General features: G+C 34.0%; 1 protein-coding gene across 2 annotated transcripts; it reads right to left on the reverse strand.

Annotated features, from left to right (window-relative positions):
• Positions 1-1,638: 1,638 nt before the first annotated feature.
• Positions 1,639-13,096, reverse strand: LOC149781014 (uncharacterized). 2 transcript variants are annotated; one of them, XM_089938134.1, is made up of 3 exons: positions 13,029-13,096; positions 8,714-8,947; positions 1,639-4,396 (listed from the first exon to the last, which is right to left on the reverse strand). In XM_089938134.1, exons 2-3 carry the CDS (start codon positions 8,777-8,779, stop codon positions 4,019-4,021), a joined length of 444 nt encoding a protein of 147 aa, XP_089794260.1. In that variant the 5' UTR covers positions 8,780-8,947; positions 13,029-13,096; the 3' UTR covers positions 1,639-4,018. The 2 variants fall into 2 exon arrangements, with proteins under 2 accessions (XP_089794260.1, XP_089794259.1); XM_089938133.1 differs by lacking the exon at positions 1,639-4,396 and having other exon boundaries at positions 6,430-8,947.
• Between the last annotated feature and the right edge of the window lie 3,658 nt (positions 13,097-16,754).

The following is a 16,754-nucleotide window of genomic DNA, read 5'->3' on the forward strand; positions in this document are numbered from 1 at the left end:
GTAACATTAAACAGTTTTTGGCTTGACCTTAACCTTTGATCACCCTTGCCATCAGGTAACATTAAACAGTTTTTGGCTTGACCTTAACCTTTGATCACCCTTGCCATCAGGTAACATTAAACAGTTTTTGGCTTGATTTTAACCTTTGATCACCCTTGCCATCAGGTAACATTAAACAGTTTTTGGCTTGACCTTAACCTTTGATCACCCTTGCCATCAGGTAACATTAAACAGTTTTTGGCTACAGCCAGGGTTAAACATCTACCCTCTCTTTCAAGCCACCTTAAATCAAAACAGCTCCATAACTCAGCATGTTTACATTTTCAAACTCAGCAGAAAATGGAGAAAACAAAAATCAGTACACAGTTGATCCACACTCATGGATGGGTTTGTGGGCAAAATCTAATGATGATCACCTGTTGAAGACAGGAAATATTAAATCTGGTCTTGATCACCTGTTGAAGACAGGAAATATTAAATCTGATGATGATCACCTGTTGAAGACGGGAAGTATTAAACCTGATGATGATCACCTGTAGAAGACAGGAAATATTAAATTTGATGATGATCACCTGTTGAAGACGAAATATTAAATCTGATGATGATCACTTGTTGAAGACAGGAAATATTAAATCTGATGATCACCTGTTGAAGATGAAACATTAAATCTGATGATCACATTTTGAAGACAGGAAATATTAAATCTGATGATCACCTGTTGAAGACAGGAAATATTAAATTTGATGATGATAACCTGTTGAAGACAGGAAATATTAAATCTGATGATCACCTGTTGAAGACAGGAAATATTAACTCTGATGATCACCTGTTGAAGACAGGAAATATTAAATCTGATGATGATCACATGTTGAAGACAGGAAATATTAAATCTGATGATGATCACCTGTTGAAGTCAGGAAATATTAAATCTGATGATGATCACCTGTTGAAGACAGGAAATATTAAATCTGATGATCACCTGTTGAAGACAGGAAATATTAAATCTGATGATGATCACCTGTTGAAGACAGGAAATATTAAATCTGATGATGATCACCTGTTGAAGACAGGAAATATTAAATTTGATGATCACCTGTTGAAGACAGGAAATATTAAATCTGATGATCACATGTTGAAGACAGGAAATATTAAATCTGATGATCACATGTTGAAGACAGGAAATATTAAATCTGATGATGATCACATGTTGAAGACAGGAAATATTAAATCTGATGATGATCACCTGTTGAAGACAGGAAATATTAAATCTGATGATCACCTGTTGAAGACAGGAAATATTAAATCTGATGATCACCTGTTTAAGACAGGAAATATTAAATCTGATGATCACCTGTTGAAGACAGGAAATATTAAATTTGATGATGATCACATGTTGAAGACAGGAAATATTAAATCTGATGATGATCACCTGTTGAAGACAGGAAATATTAAATCTGATGATGATCACATGTTGAAGACGGGAAATATTAAATCTGATGATGATCACCTGTTGAAGACAGGAAATATTAAATCTGATGATGATCACCTGTTGAAGACAGGAAATATTAAATCTGATGATGATCACCTGTTTTAGACAGGAAATATTAAATCTGATGATGATCACATGTTAAAGACGGGAAATATTAAATCTGATGATCACATGTTGAAGACCGGAAATATTAAATCTGATGATGATCACATGTTGAAGACAGGAAATATTAAATTTGATGATGATAACCTGTTGAAGACAGGAAATATTAAATCTGATGATGATCACCTGTTGAATACAGGAAATATTAAATCTGATGATGACCACCTGTTGAAGACAGGAAATATTTGGCCTTAAAAGAAATCAAAGACTTTAACTAAATCTTGGTGGTTGACAACAGGAGAGATGGACATTTTGACTTCTATGTATCAACTTTTGTGATAAACGACAAAACAAAAATGCACATCCAGCCACAAACTGCAGATCCACAAGACCATTGCATAATATACCAAAACAGATCAGGGTCCCTGCTGTCTATTTATACTTAGTATTTTCTGTCAAAGCTCAGCCAGCACATTATGCAGCAGACAGTCTAGGTGTTTATCTTTTAAACTTGGGTGTACATATAATGGCAGCAAATGTAATAACTATATGCTCTGACCAAAATGTTGATTTGTACAGATCTAAGAGATGCTGGTACCTGTAGGTATCTATTATGAAAATGAAAGAGAATGTGGACTTTATTACCATTCCATCTTGATTATTACAAATATGAACATTTTAAGATGAGGCTGCTGCTAAAGGAACCAACTTTTTACAGCTAGGCTGTGACAATACAATGATTGCATGTTTTCATTGACTGATATCAGCAAAAAAAAAGTGTTCATTCATTGTTCTTTAACTTGTCATAATTTACAACACCTGGTCATAAATTCTTTCACCCGATATTAAGTACAGTACACACAAAATGGTATGATGATATCAAGTACAGTACACACAAAATGGTATAACGATATCAAGTACAGTACACACAAAATGGTATGACAATATTAAGTACAGTACACACAAAATGGTATGACGATATTACAGTACACACAAAATGGTATGACGATATCAAGTACAGTACACACAAAATGGTATGACAACATTAAGTACAGTACACACAAAATGGTATGATGATATTAATTACAGTACACACAAAATGGTATGATGATATCAAGTACAGTACACACAAAATGGTATGACGATATTAAAGTACACACAAAATGGTATGATGATATCAAGTACAGTACACACAAAATGGTATGAAAATATTAAGTACAGTACACACAGAATGGTATGATATTAATTACAGTACACACAAAATGGTATGACGATATCAAGTACAGTAAACACAAAATGGTATGATAATATCAAGTACAGTACACACAAAATGATATGACAATATTAAAACTGTCACTGAAACAGTATAGGAGCAGTTAAAATAGGTGACATAAATTGCTGTTATATTCCTACTCTGGCTGTTCTATTCTCACCAAGAAGAAGTTACCTTCACTCCACAGGCATCAGTGGAGTACACCTGACCAATTTACAGTGGAGTCTACCTGGCCAATTTACAGATTACCTTCACTTGCATTTTCAACAGGATCCATGATGGAGTAACAGCAGGTGTTAACTCCATAGGTCATAAATCAAACGCTTCACACAACACAGTGTATCTCTGAGCCATCTCCAATTGTAACACCTGGATATTACAGTGCAGTCAGGTGTAAATAAGTGGCATCACTGCAGCCTGCATATTTCAAAAAGATTCTTGATGGACTCATAGCAGGTGGTTAACTCCATGGATCATAAATCAATCAGTGTAACTCTAAGCTGTCACCACTTGGTAAACAAGTGTAAACTACAGAATTATACAATATTAAATTGTCCATGTCTTTTGGAGTTTCAGACTATTCAAGGCAAGAGTTTTTTTCAAAATAGTTAACTACATACTGGAGGAGGGTTGCTGTATTTGAAGTTTCCGCTTAAGCACTATTACAACTGCTTTTAAACAGTATTTTGTATTTCAGATAAAAATCCTATGGGTCCATTTCTTTCATCAGCTCCGGCCAAAGAACCCAAATGACACCTTTCTATGTTTGAGCTCTAGCAAAAGAGATACTATTTTGCACCAACAACTTGGATGATCCATATATGGTGATGATTGCTATGATCAGTTCTGACCATCTCAAACAAAATTTTCACTAAACATCCTCCTCATCCCAAATCTCATCTATGCAAATAAAATATCGTAGAAATTTTCCTTCTGATCATCCTTTGTTGGTGAGATTTCATCCTGAATTTCATATTCTTGATCACCTGGCATTGTGTCTCCTTTGCACTCTCCTTTTCAGGACTCTTGTCATTTGCTTCTGCATCGTAATCCCAAATTTCATCGATGCAAATGAACTCTGACATATCTACACACAAAGAATCCTCTTGTAATTTGTTATCAGATCTTCATCTTCAGCAACAATTTTAGGAATGTCACTTGAACCAGATGGCGTCAGTTTTAACCTCATCTTTAGTAGACTCAACTCTGCCTTTAACTGAGCGCTTTTCTTTCTCTATCATATCTTCTACATCCTTTGGAGAAACAAGTGGCCTGGCTTCCATTTGAACTTTCCCTATCATATCTTCTACATCCTTTGGAGAAACAAGTGGCTTGGCTTCCATTTGAACTTTCTCTATCATATCTTCTACATACTTTGGAGAAACAAGTAGCCTGGCTTCCATTTGAACTTTCTCTATCATATCTTCTACATACTTTGGAGAAACAAGTGGCTTGGCTTCCATTTGAACTGTCACTGTCAAGGTTGGTTGTTCTGCACTGCTGTCAGGCAGGACCTCTCCAAAAACATGTTTCTGAAAACAAGAATTTCAGTTTTTACAGATGGTATGTAAAATTATGATTACAAATAGAGTTCTGTTTATGGGGGAGTTTAAGGCATGGATATCATGAAGAACTTATTTGGAGCATATCTACAAGAGAATGAAAATGCAGTTCAGCGACAATGTTTATGCAAAAATTTGTATCAAAGCCTTCCCAACAATAGAACTAAACATTTTAATCAAACACAAGCTGCGATGAAAAAACACAGTAGAAAACTATCATCACACATGGTAGAAAACTATCATCAAGCTTAGTAGAAAACTATCATCAAACATGGTAGACAACTACTATCATCAAACATGGTAGAAAATTGCTATCATCAAACATCATGGTAGAAAACTACTATCATCAAACATCACAGTAGAAAACTACTATCATCAAACATCATGGTAGAAAACTACTATCATCAAACATAGTAGAAAACTATCATCAAGCATAGTAGAAAACTATCATCAAACATGGTAGAAAACTACTATCATCAAACATCATAACAGAAAACCACTATCATCAAACATCATGGTAGAAAAATACTATCATCAAACATGGTAGAAAACTACTATCATCAAACATAGTAGAAAAAAAATACCATCAAACATTATGGTAGAAAACTACTATCATCAAACATCATGGTAGAAAATTACTATCATCAAACATAGTAGACAACTACTATCATCAAACATCATGGTAGAAAACTATCATCAAACATCATGGTAGAAAACTACTATCATCAAACATGGTAGAAAACTGCTATCATGAAACATGGTAGAAAACTATCATCAAACATAGTAGAAAACTATTATCATCAAACATGGTAGAAAACTATCATCAAGCATCATAGAAAACTACTATCATCAAACATGGTAGAAAACTATCATCAAGCATAGCAGAAAACTATCATCAAACATTGTAGAAAACTATCATCAAGCATCATAGAAAACTATCATCAAACATGGTAGAAAACTATCATCAAGCATAGTAGAAAACTCAGGATGAGTCAGAACAGATCATCAGGCCAAATAATAAAATGTGTGATTCTTGTCACGATGAAAACAAAAATAGGATATTACTCAATCTTCAAACTGACTAACCCTGTCAACCTAACAGGGTGCACAACTGAAGCAGCATCGTTTGGGCAATGAAATCAGGTGAATGAAACGTTCTGAATTTGTGATGTGATGGGCGGAACAATGATGCATCAACCATTTAGAAGAACATTCTATATGTCAGAAGGACTGACTACCAACTGAAAATAAGAAATATTAAACGAATAAAAATGAAAAGAAAAATAAAAAAGTTATAAAAAAGTACTGAATCCAGAATGCTTTAATTAAGAACAGTGTTCAAACAAGACTGTGCCTATTCACTGTGGAAGAAATTTAATAAATATCAAAATTCAAATCTTGAAATCACTTGATTAAAACAATCTGTAATTTCTGTATACTGTTATATATTTAATCTAAACAGACAACACTGATACAACTGGCTAGTGTTCTGAATTTTTTTCTTCAACTTTAACAGAATACATATATATTGCACTAAAATCTAACACTTGAAAATTTTGGAAAATAAAATGAAACAAAAAAGAAAGACTGAATGAATGAAAAAATATTAATGTTTAACAAGTCAGTCTATAGTGTGTGTGTGTGTGTGTGTGTGTGTGTGTGTGTGTGTGTGTATGTATGTGTGTGTGCATGTGTGTGTGTGTTAATTAATCTGTCAACTGAGAAATAAATGAAAAATAAAATTTATGCCCAAGAGGCCAATGTGGGCCTAAGATTGCTCACCTAGCTGACATCAGCCTAATAACCAAATGCACAAGGTAGCGCTATACAGTTTCGCATTTTGCATAGGGTTAGGAATTTAAAGAAAAAGAATGTCCCCGGCTTTCCTCACTGGTTATACTGGCTATTTAAAAAAGACCTTGTATATCTTAGGTATATTGCAAAGAACCTTTAATTCCCTTTATTTTGGTGTATGATTGATGGGTGTACTATGGGTTATAGAGTATACAGCTTGGCCTTACTTCAAATGTGCACCTTTCAAAAAAGTGCTAGCTCTACTTGGTCATTTTCACTTCCTGAACTTCAGAGGTCAATTGTATAAAAAAGAGCCGATAACTTTTTTTTACATTTTATATATTTGGTAATTCATTCATTGCACTTTCAGAAGCTGGTATTGTCTAGTCTGGCAAAATTCATTTTCCCTATTTTAATAGCTGCTATGTACAGTGTACTTTAGACTAATTCAGACTGATTTTTTAACACAAGGGAGCAGTCATTTTAGTTAGCAGTGTGCTTAAATCATGTAAAATTTCCAAAAGTACAATATCCAAAAGAAATATCATCCACATTACATTAATGTAGCATAGAGGTATGCAAACATTCTCTCCACTGTGCATGTTTTAAATGCGAACTACTTCACCTTACATACATCACTCTCTCAAAAGTACATATTATCTGGTGAGCGCCACCCAAGAAGTTGGCCAAGAAATCTGGGTAAGTGGGATGCTTTATTTTGAATATAAATCTTAAAGGTGTTCAAGCTTCTTTAAGATTTGGTCAATTTCTGTCAAGTGGTTATTCAGAATAAATGATGGAAGATTTCTCTATTGTCAGTAAAAGCAGCAATATCAGAAGACAGATTGATATCATTTGTAAAAGGTCTTAATGTCTGATGCTTTTTGTCAAGTTGTATTTAGAGAAAGAAGCTATTTCAAGTTTTTCCGTTTTCATGACAAGATGCTTCAAAATTTTATAAAAAGTTTTTCTGTGTTAGTAATGGTGGCCATATTTGATGGTAGTTAGGCACCACTGTTACAAACACCATTGTTGCACTGTTCCAAGTGAATCTGAATTGGTTAGGAGGTTTTGGAGAAGTTAAAAAAACCAGCAAAAGTTGACAGATAATGGACAGGTTTTCATATTTTTAATAATGGTAGCCATATTTGATGGTAAATCAGCTTCCTTTGTACAAAATTGAAAAGTCCTCATGCTAAGGTGTCTTCTGTCATATCTGATCAAAATTGTTTTAGCTGTTTTGGAGAAATAGCTATTTATTTGTATTTAAAACAGTATTCATATGATGTTGGATCAACCTTTGCACCAAGTTGTTTTTGAGAGGTTGAAAATAGCATGCCAGAATATGAGCTTGCTTAGCCTTACAGCTAAAAAAAATATCAAATGAATGACATGAAAAAGTTACAACAAGGAAGTAAAAAAGAATATGTATATCAGGAATGTATAATTTTTTTAGTGTATTTTTTTGACAATGCAGAATCAAATGGGGAATTTTACCAAATCTGAATTTTTTCCCATTTCATTTATGTTCTGTTTGCATTCAATGTATGTTCCTTTTGCATTCCATATGTATTCTATTCATTTATCATTTATAATCATGGTCTCAGAGGGTCAATTTGAACCTTCTGTATTTTCTCGTATAAATTCAAGGTTTGGCAATTTTCAACAGTTTTTCAACAAATTCAGTGAGTTTTCATGGCATCTACTCAAATTCAAGGAGTTTTCAAGTCATCTCAAATTAATAAAGTGTTCAGGCATACACTCGAATGCAAGGACTTTTCATGGCATCTACTCAAATTCAAGGAGTTTTCATGGCATCTAAACATTCAACAGACTTATGCCTCTATGCCTTTAAGGAAACTGTCAACTACTATCTAGAACATGACAGCCTTGTGTATGCATGTTTTTAGACACTAGTAAGGCATTTTATGTGGTCAATCACTGGGCACTCTTTAAATTAAATAGTTGCTGAATATTCAACTGCCCATTTCTATAGTTCATACTTTAGCTTACTTTGGGAAAGTGTAGAATCCAGCTCCTTCCAGGTAACCAATGGGGTCAGACAAGGAGGTGTTCTTTCCCCTTTGTTCTTATATACATATGTTTCTCATGTTCTTTAAGTCCTGAATAAGTACCTTGATGCATCTGTGCTTTTAATTTATCACTCTCAGATTTGTCAAATTTCACATTTTTCCTTTGCTGAACAGTATCATCAATATTCTTGCCATTAGCCTGTCCTTGTTTCACATGCTTTTCAACCTTCTGCTGTTTGTTATTTGCTTTTTCAGCATTCTGGTCACCCTTCCTCTTTCCACTGATATCAATTTCACTTTGATTTTCTGTTGTGTGTAATGTATTTATCAGCCCTTTCTGTTCATCTTTCTTTCCAATATTTTCATCAGATTTTTTAAGTTCCTCAACCACTTCAGTCATCTTTTTAACCTTCCCACCATTTGTATCACAAGTATCGTCTACGTTTTCATTGACTCTTACCTGATTTTCACCTAAGCTTCTATCTTTTGTCTTGTGTATTCTTTCTTTATGTCCATTTAAACTCATTCCTTTTCTTATATTATAAATCTGACTTTTTCATGTTTTCCCAGAGTTCTTTCCGAGTTTGATGCTGTTGGAATATCAAGATTGTCTCCTCTTTAGCACCTTCATTGGTTTCATCTTTTGCTGCATCTGGGTTGTCTTTGTATTTACACTGAATTTTAATTTCCTTACCTGTTAATAAAAGGAATATCATAATTTTTTGGTATAACTATATTGAAATATTTCACCAACAACCTTGTGTGAGGTCATGGAATAGGCTGAATATACTCTTCACCAAAAACTGGTGGCAGAAGCTTGGTGATAAGTGTGCTAAACTCGTGACTGAAAGGCTAAAGGCTCAAATGCTAGCTCTGTATCAACAGGGGTCAGCTACCAATGTGCATCCTTGGGCAAGACATTTTACTCTAATTGTTTTGGCACAATACAACATACTTGCTTTGAAACCCAAACGAATCTCACCAACACAGGGCATGCATCTTAAACAACTCCATGATCTGCAGTTTAATCAATTTTTAATTATCTATTCAACTAGATGTTTGTGTGTAAAACATGCATTCCTTCATCACAAACCAAAATAAAATTACTTCAAATGAATGATGAAACATAAGACATGGTCAAAATAGCATATCTCCACCATGTGTATTACAACATTTCATGCAGAAGCAAACAAAATGAACAGTTTCCAAAACACTTCAACTTTAAAAAAATTCTAAACATTAAGATTGAAAATTCAGCTATTAAACTACCTAGCAATAAATGGTGACATATTTTACAAATGTGAAAGGCAAGAGACAAGGAAAGTGATTATAAAAATTATAAAAGTAAAAAATGAAATTATTCAGGTTCCAACTGATGCCACTGTATCACAATAATATCAAAATTTATGACAGTATATTTATGAACTTACTGCCATATTACAGTCAATGGTATGTTATAATAAGAGATATTCAATGTATCACTTATTACTGTTATTTATATTTATGAACTTACTGCCATATTACAGTCAATGGTATGTTATAATTAGAGATATTCAACGTATCACTTGTTACTGTTATTCTATTTCATTACCCAAGTCATCTGTCTTGACGATTATAATTAGAGATATTTAATATATCCCTTGCTACTGTTATTTATATTTATGAATTTACTGCCATATTACAGTCAATGGTATGTTATAATTAGAGATATTCAACATATCACTTGCTACTGTTATTCTACTTCATTACCCAAGTCATCTGTCTTGACCATTATATTTAGAGATATTTAATGTATCCCTTGCTACTGTTATTTATATTTATGAATTTACTGCCATATTACAGTCAATGGTATGTTATAATTAGAGATATTCAACATATCACTTGCTACTGTTATTCTATTTCATTACCCAAGTCATCTGTCTTGACCATTATAATTAAAGATATTTAATGTATCCCTTGTTACTGTTATTCTATTTCATTACCCAAGTCATCTGTCTTGACCATTATAATTAATTAAGTCACCTACAAAATATAAACTTAGCCTTATTCTATTAGGAACGCAAAAACAACTTCGAAATGTCATTTTCTTAAGGGAACATTGAATGACCATCCTTTATTAGCTGTTCCCTCGCCTTGTCCAAGTTAGTTCCAGTTTTTGCTCAAGGCAAAATGTAGGCTTCATGCCATCAAACAGTTGGTGTTGTACCAACAAACAAACTCTTGAGCATTCACAGGCATGTGTTTTGATTGACCATTAACCCTTTCGAGATTAAGTTAGCAACTATTACTGCTCAATTTCCACAAGTTATCCTTTGATGATAAAAACATACAAACTTGTATTTCAAAACTTAAACTTAAGTAATCAGCAATTTGTGTTTTAAGAATAGAATCTATTATATGAATATTTTAACTGCCGCCCATACATTATTTTATTAATAAAAATTAGTTTGGAACCATAAGTTTCCGGGGAAATGAAATCAATGACAGACATCGCCAAGTGTAGGAAGTACCGCTTAATAAGACTAGTGTAAGAAAATGCGTAACAAACTACAATATGTTAGGTCATTTTGGATTGCTTAGACACTCAGCTACGTAACAGAATCCATTTTAAAAAAAGGGATTCCTTCTCTCAAGGCTGAAAACCACTCCTGTATCATCTGACACTCACCAGGGAACAGCACTTGGCCCAACTCTGTTCCTGGTCTATATAAATGATCCTTTTGAAAAAACAGAGCCATACACCAAAACACCAAGAAATTTTCAATTCTGCTGGTCTATAGTAAAATTACCCAGCAGCAGTTTACATAAATCATTACTAACAACATCATGGAAAGCCGTGCTACTGATGCTGTGTAGCACCATCTACAATGGAATTAAGCGAAAACTTGAAGTATAACATACTTATTAATAACATCACCAACAATGCTTCAAATCTGATGGGATTTCTTAAACATGAATTAAGGAACTGTACAATGAAAGCAAAAGAGAGCGCCTACTTCAGCTTAAAAAGATCAAAGCTGTATTTTGTATACATGTATAACATTTGCAACCCTCAAATCAAGTAGGTGTAACTGGTCCCAAGGAATGCAGTCCATTTTGCATTAAATAAACCATAGATCACATTCCATCCTAAAAGTAACTGCCATGATTTCACATTTTAATGTCAATTGTCACAACAATTGTGCACATATGCATATAATATAATATATAAAGTCATCTCAGTAGTCCACCACCCAATCAAAATCCACAAAATCCAGAAACCCAATCCCAGAATCCTTAAGATCCACAAGATACAGCCACTCCCAGAAGTGGAATGGGTACCAGTCAATGTTTCCCAGCATTCATTTCTTCTTCAGTACAATGTTAACACATATCTTTATGAGAAGAGAAAACATCTTATTGCTACAGGTCTTGAATTGTAGTTTTTCACTCACCACAGGATCACTAAAAGATTATTGGTACTGATCCTGCTATAAATTTCACCAATCCTGCTAAAACTAAATAGAAGCCACATAAGTGTCTAATTTAACATTTATTATTCATTAACATTAATTCAAAATAATATCAGCTGTATTTAACCTACAAGACTACAATGAAGTACGTGCCCCCTTTTGTATTTCTCTGAATACTCAGTGCAAGAAGTCACAGCCTGGGCAACTGATGTCCGTCAAACGTATTTTAATGTAGCATTCCACTAAGAAGTTGAACTTACCAGCAATGTTGCAGATTGTTACTGTGATTATTATTTATTCCTTTTATTTATACTTCTTTATAAACGATATGCATGTTTATTTACACTGTGCATAGTCCTAGAATACAAGACGTATCACATGTTCTTTATGTTTTAGTGCTATGCCCTAAACATAAATATCAGCGTCAAGGTCTTACATGCAGGACTTAGTCCGATAAATCAACCCCACAAATCTGTATTGATACTGATGGCTGATGTTGTGGGTCTGATGTCACATGTTCATTAAAATATGCAATTTTGCTGCATGCAAATCATTCTGGAACAAACCCGTGTACACTTTAGACACATACCAGTAATTGGTAAGAGCCATATCAAGTGCGAAATTCAGAATGGCAGGACAGATGGTTGTGCTATTCCATGTGAATTTACAAGTCACCAAACATGTGAAATATCATCTACATGTCACCAAAAGAACCCTTTAGCTGACGGAAGCTGCAAGACACAAGAAATACCGGTAAGTGTGTAAAATATACACCAATGTGTGCAGCCAGATTTGGATGCAGATAACTGCAGGTTTTAATGAATAGGTGATATCAGCCCCTTATTCAAAAATCAATATCATAACGGGTGAAGGGCTGATTTATCAGCCTAGACTACAATGTCACTGTGAATAAACACGCATATCTTTTATAAAGAAATAAAGGTACAAATAATACTGTCTTTTTGGCAGTTTTACCCTCCCATGTGACAAATAAGGGTGTAAAGATATTTGACAGGATTCTTGCCTAAAGAGGAATCCTGTTTCGCAAACGTTCATGCTTGGTTATCACCCAACAACTTTTAAAATATTGCCTATCACAACTTCTTGGTTAATCCTGTTTCGTAAATAGCCGAAATACTTCGAATGGAAGGTATCGACATTCGAGGAACGATTTCATAGGCTTTACAGTCTCACTGGACAGTTTATCTGGTGAATTTTCATCCGACAATGATCTATTGCAGAAAAATGAGAATAATTTTACAATGAAGATACAAATAAAATCTATCTATAAATACTAAACAATAATAGCTGAAAAAGTCACACCATAGCCTTAAGTTAAGAAATTTGCAGGGGCCAATTTACGAAACTGGACCCTGCCACCTAACTGCGATGTTGCGAGACGATTTAGTCTGGTTCCTTATCTCCTATACTACCGCTGTTGCATTCTATAGTTTCGTATTTTGCATAAGAGGGTAAGATTTATAACCAAAGGAATTTCCCCCGTTTTCCTCAGTGGTTATACTGGCTATATACACCTTTTATATCTTAGGTGTTGCTAAAAATAACTTTTAATTCCATTTATTTTGATATATGATTCCTTGGTGTAATATGGCTTATAGAGTATTTAGCTTCGCCTAACTTCAGATAAGCATCTATCAAGAAATTGCTAACTCCGCTTGGTCATTTTCAGTCCCTGGACTCGGAGGTAAATTCCAAAAACAGCCGATAACATTTGTTTTCTTCACATTTAACATATTTGGTAATTCATTCATTGCACTTAATCTGGTATTCTCTAGTCTGGCAAAATGAATGTTCTCTATTTTAATAACTGCTAAAGATAGTGTACTTTAGACCCAAATTCGCCAATGAGACTCAATTAGACGTATAGAAATGAAAGAAGAAAAAAAAATGACATAGAAACAACAACTTTATGCACTTATTTTACAGAGAAATATCTGAAACCCAAACTGTAAAAATTTCAACAACACTAATTGACCCATATTTTGTTTATGTTTACTCACAAATATGGTCTCAAAACCTTCATTCTCAAGCAAAATACATACGTTACAAGAGATCTTGTCGTATCGGAAAGTATTTTTTATGATTTACAAATAAAGTTATACTGGGAAAACGGTTGAAAATTGTATAGATAGGTATTTGCGATAATTTCACATAAATTTAATTCAAAACATTATTGTTTTTTGCCATTATGAGTTTTGAAAAAAGACAGATAAATGTGCATAAAGTAAAATGCATCTTTACCAAAATTTCTCTTATTTTAAATTTCATTTAAATTGATAATAATGAATTTTCAAAACACCAAAAGCATTTTAAGTTGCCAAATGACTACCTTTCTAATCATAACATTTTCCGATTCAAAATATAAGCACGAAAGTTTAAACTGTATGTCTTTCCAGTCACTCCAAAGATATAACGTATGTATCAGATGCACACTACAAGAGATTCTTCGTTAATCTAAATTGATTTCGCTCAGTTTTCTTCGTTACGTTGGTTGGTTATGAAAATATGGCATGAAATTATTATAAATATTTTTGATTAACCATATTTAACACGTACATTCGTTATTTTAGTAACGGTTGAATATAATCAGTATTCACTTGATCATCGATCTGATATAATCAATATGACTTATTTTAAATTGTACAGGAAGATAAAATGACTACATTTTATATGCTTAATTAAATGAATTCACAATTTTGTTATATAAAAAATATAATAACTAATGTATTCAAAATATAAAATGTTCTTGTAATGTAGAATGATAACGTATGTGTCGTAGTGTAAAACATGGAAATATTTTAAAGGTCAAACAACTGTTTTGACGCCTTTATTTCAGACAAGGAGTTTTCTTCTTACAATATTCCGTCTTATTTGGTCAGATATACATTTTAAATATCTCCAACAGCTCGTTTACTTGTGTTAATTCCTTAGGTGCTGTCAACAGTCTGGGTTTCTTCCTTAGTCGCTCAATTTTCTTATTTGTTGTCATTGTCTTACGTCTCAGGTTTGAAACGTCAGATTTCAGAATACCTATATTTTTGTGGGAACTAAATGGTATCCTTACTATCAGGTGATCATTCTGCTCTTCATTTCTTGGTACAATATCACTGTCATATCAGTAGTTAAGTAGGGCGATTTGGTGACAATGGGAATTAGCATTACAAGACCCCCTTGGGCCTGTTTAGCGACAATGGAAAATTAACATGGAGAAAAATCGTGGGCCTGTTTAGCGACAAGGGGAATTAACATGGGAATAAATTGTGGGCCTGTATAGCGACAAGGGGAATTAACATGGAGAAAATCGTGGGCCTGTATAGCGACAAGGGGAATTAACATGGGAATAAATTGTGGGCCTGTATAAGGACAAGGGGAAATTAACATGGGATTTTAAAAAAAAAAAAAAAAAAAAAAAAAAAAAAAGGGTAGGCAATGGAAAGTAGATCTCTTTTCTAGAGATTGGAGAGTAGTAAATGGGGGCACCCTAGCGTCAAGGGGAATTAGCATTACAAGACCCCTTGGGCAACTCTAGCGTCAAGGGAAAATTAACATGGAGAAAAATCGTGGGTCAGATTAGCGTCAAGGGAAATTAACATGGAGAAAAATCGTGGGTCACTCTAGCGACAAGGGGAATTTAACATGGAACTATAGTGTGGGTCTGTCTAGCGACAAGGGGAATTTAACATGGGGAATAGAGTTTGGGCTTGTTTAGGGACAAGGGGAATGGAATATGGGATTTTTTTTTTTTTTTAAAAAATTTTTTTAAAAAGGGGTAGGCAATGGAAAGGCTATCTCTTTTCGAGAAATATGGCTGGCCCTGAAAAGGGCCTTTGGGTTTTCTTTTTCTTCTGCTTCTAATTTCTTCTTTATCTCCACCAAGTTCTTATTTTATCTCCAACACTCTTTCTCTTCTTCTCTTTCTTTTTCTCCTGCTCTTCTTTCTTCTTCTTCTCTTCCTCCTCTTCTTTCTTCCTCTTCTCATTTTCTTCTTCTTTTTCAATCTTTTCGTTCCATTTGCTTATTCTTATTCTTTCCTCTTCATCCTCCTTCTCCTCCTTTATCTCTTTCATGACACCACTAATCTTGTCCTTTACCTTTTTTAAGTTATTAATTTCCATCTTTACACGATGGGGACTATAGGAATAATGGTCTTCAACCAGTCTTATTAACATCTGCTCCATCATTCCTAAGTTGTCTAAAACGTCTTGTAATGTTTGTATTTTGTCCATTTGGTTAGAAGCCATCTTCTTTTTTTATTCTTTGCAGAATGGTTTGAACGACGAATACTATGGGTTCTTATACTTAAAGCGCGTACGTGAAGGAAAACATCCCCCTAAAACGTAAAATTGATCTTACCTAGATCATGACCAAACAACGCGCGAACGTGAAGGAAAACATCCCCCTACTTTTTCATTTCATATAATAAAACCCAAACTATACTTTCTCATTTCATATAATAAAAACCCAAACAATACTCTCCACATACGCTAAGAAACAATAAACAAAATCCATAATCTACTATCCACACAATCTTACGTGAGCGCTTACAAAACCCAAACTATACTCTTCACATACGCTAAGAACAATAAACAAATCCATAATCTACTATTCACACAATCGTACGTGAGCGGGTACTAACACAAACACAAACACACAAACACAAACACACGAACACATACGCTAAGAACAATAAACTAATCCATAATCTACTATCCACACAATCGTACGTGAGCGCTTACAGAACCCTAACTATACTCTTCACCTACGCTAAGAAACAATAAAGAAACCCATAATCTACTATTCCCACAAACATACCTGAGCTCTTACAAGCACCAACACACAAACACATACCCTCACACTATCTTAAAAAAGAGTTAGTGTTTATAATCACACTACTCTACCTACACACACTGGCAAATCGATCGTTATTTCTTTTCTAGAGTATTGGGTAGCCCTGAAAAGGGCTGTTTTTGTTTTTTTTTGGAACTTCATGGACACCTGGTTAATGGTGGCACCTTCCAGGCCTAGCGC

This window comes from Sinohyriopsis cumingii, chromosome 16 (genome assembly GCF_028554795.1).
Source record: "Sinohyriopsis cumingii isolate HCF-2022 chromosome 16, ASM2855479v2, whole genome shotgun sequence".
NCBI lineage: Eukaryota > Metazoa > Mollusca > Bivalvia > Unionida > Unionidae > Sinohyriopsis > Sinohyriopsis cumingii.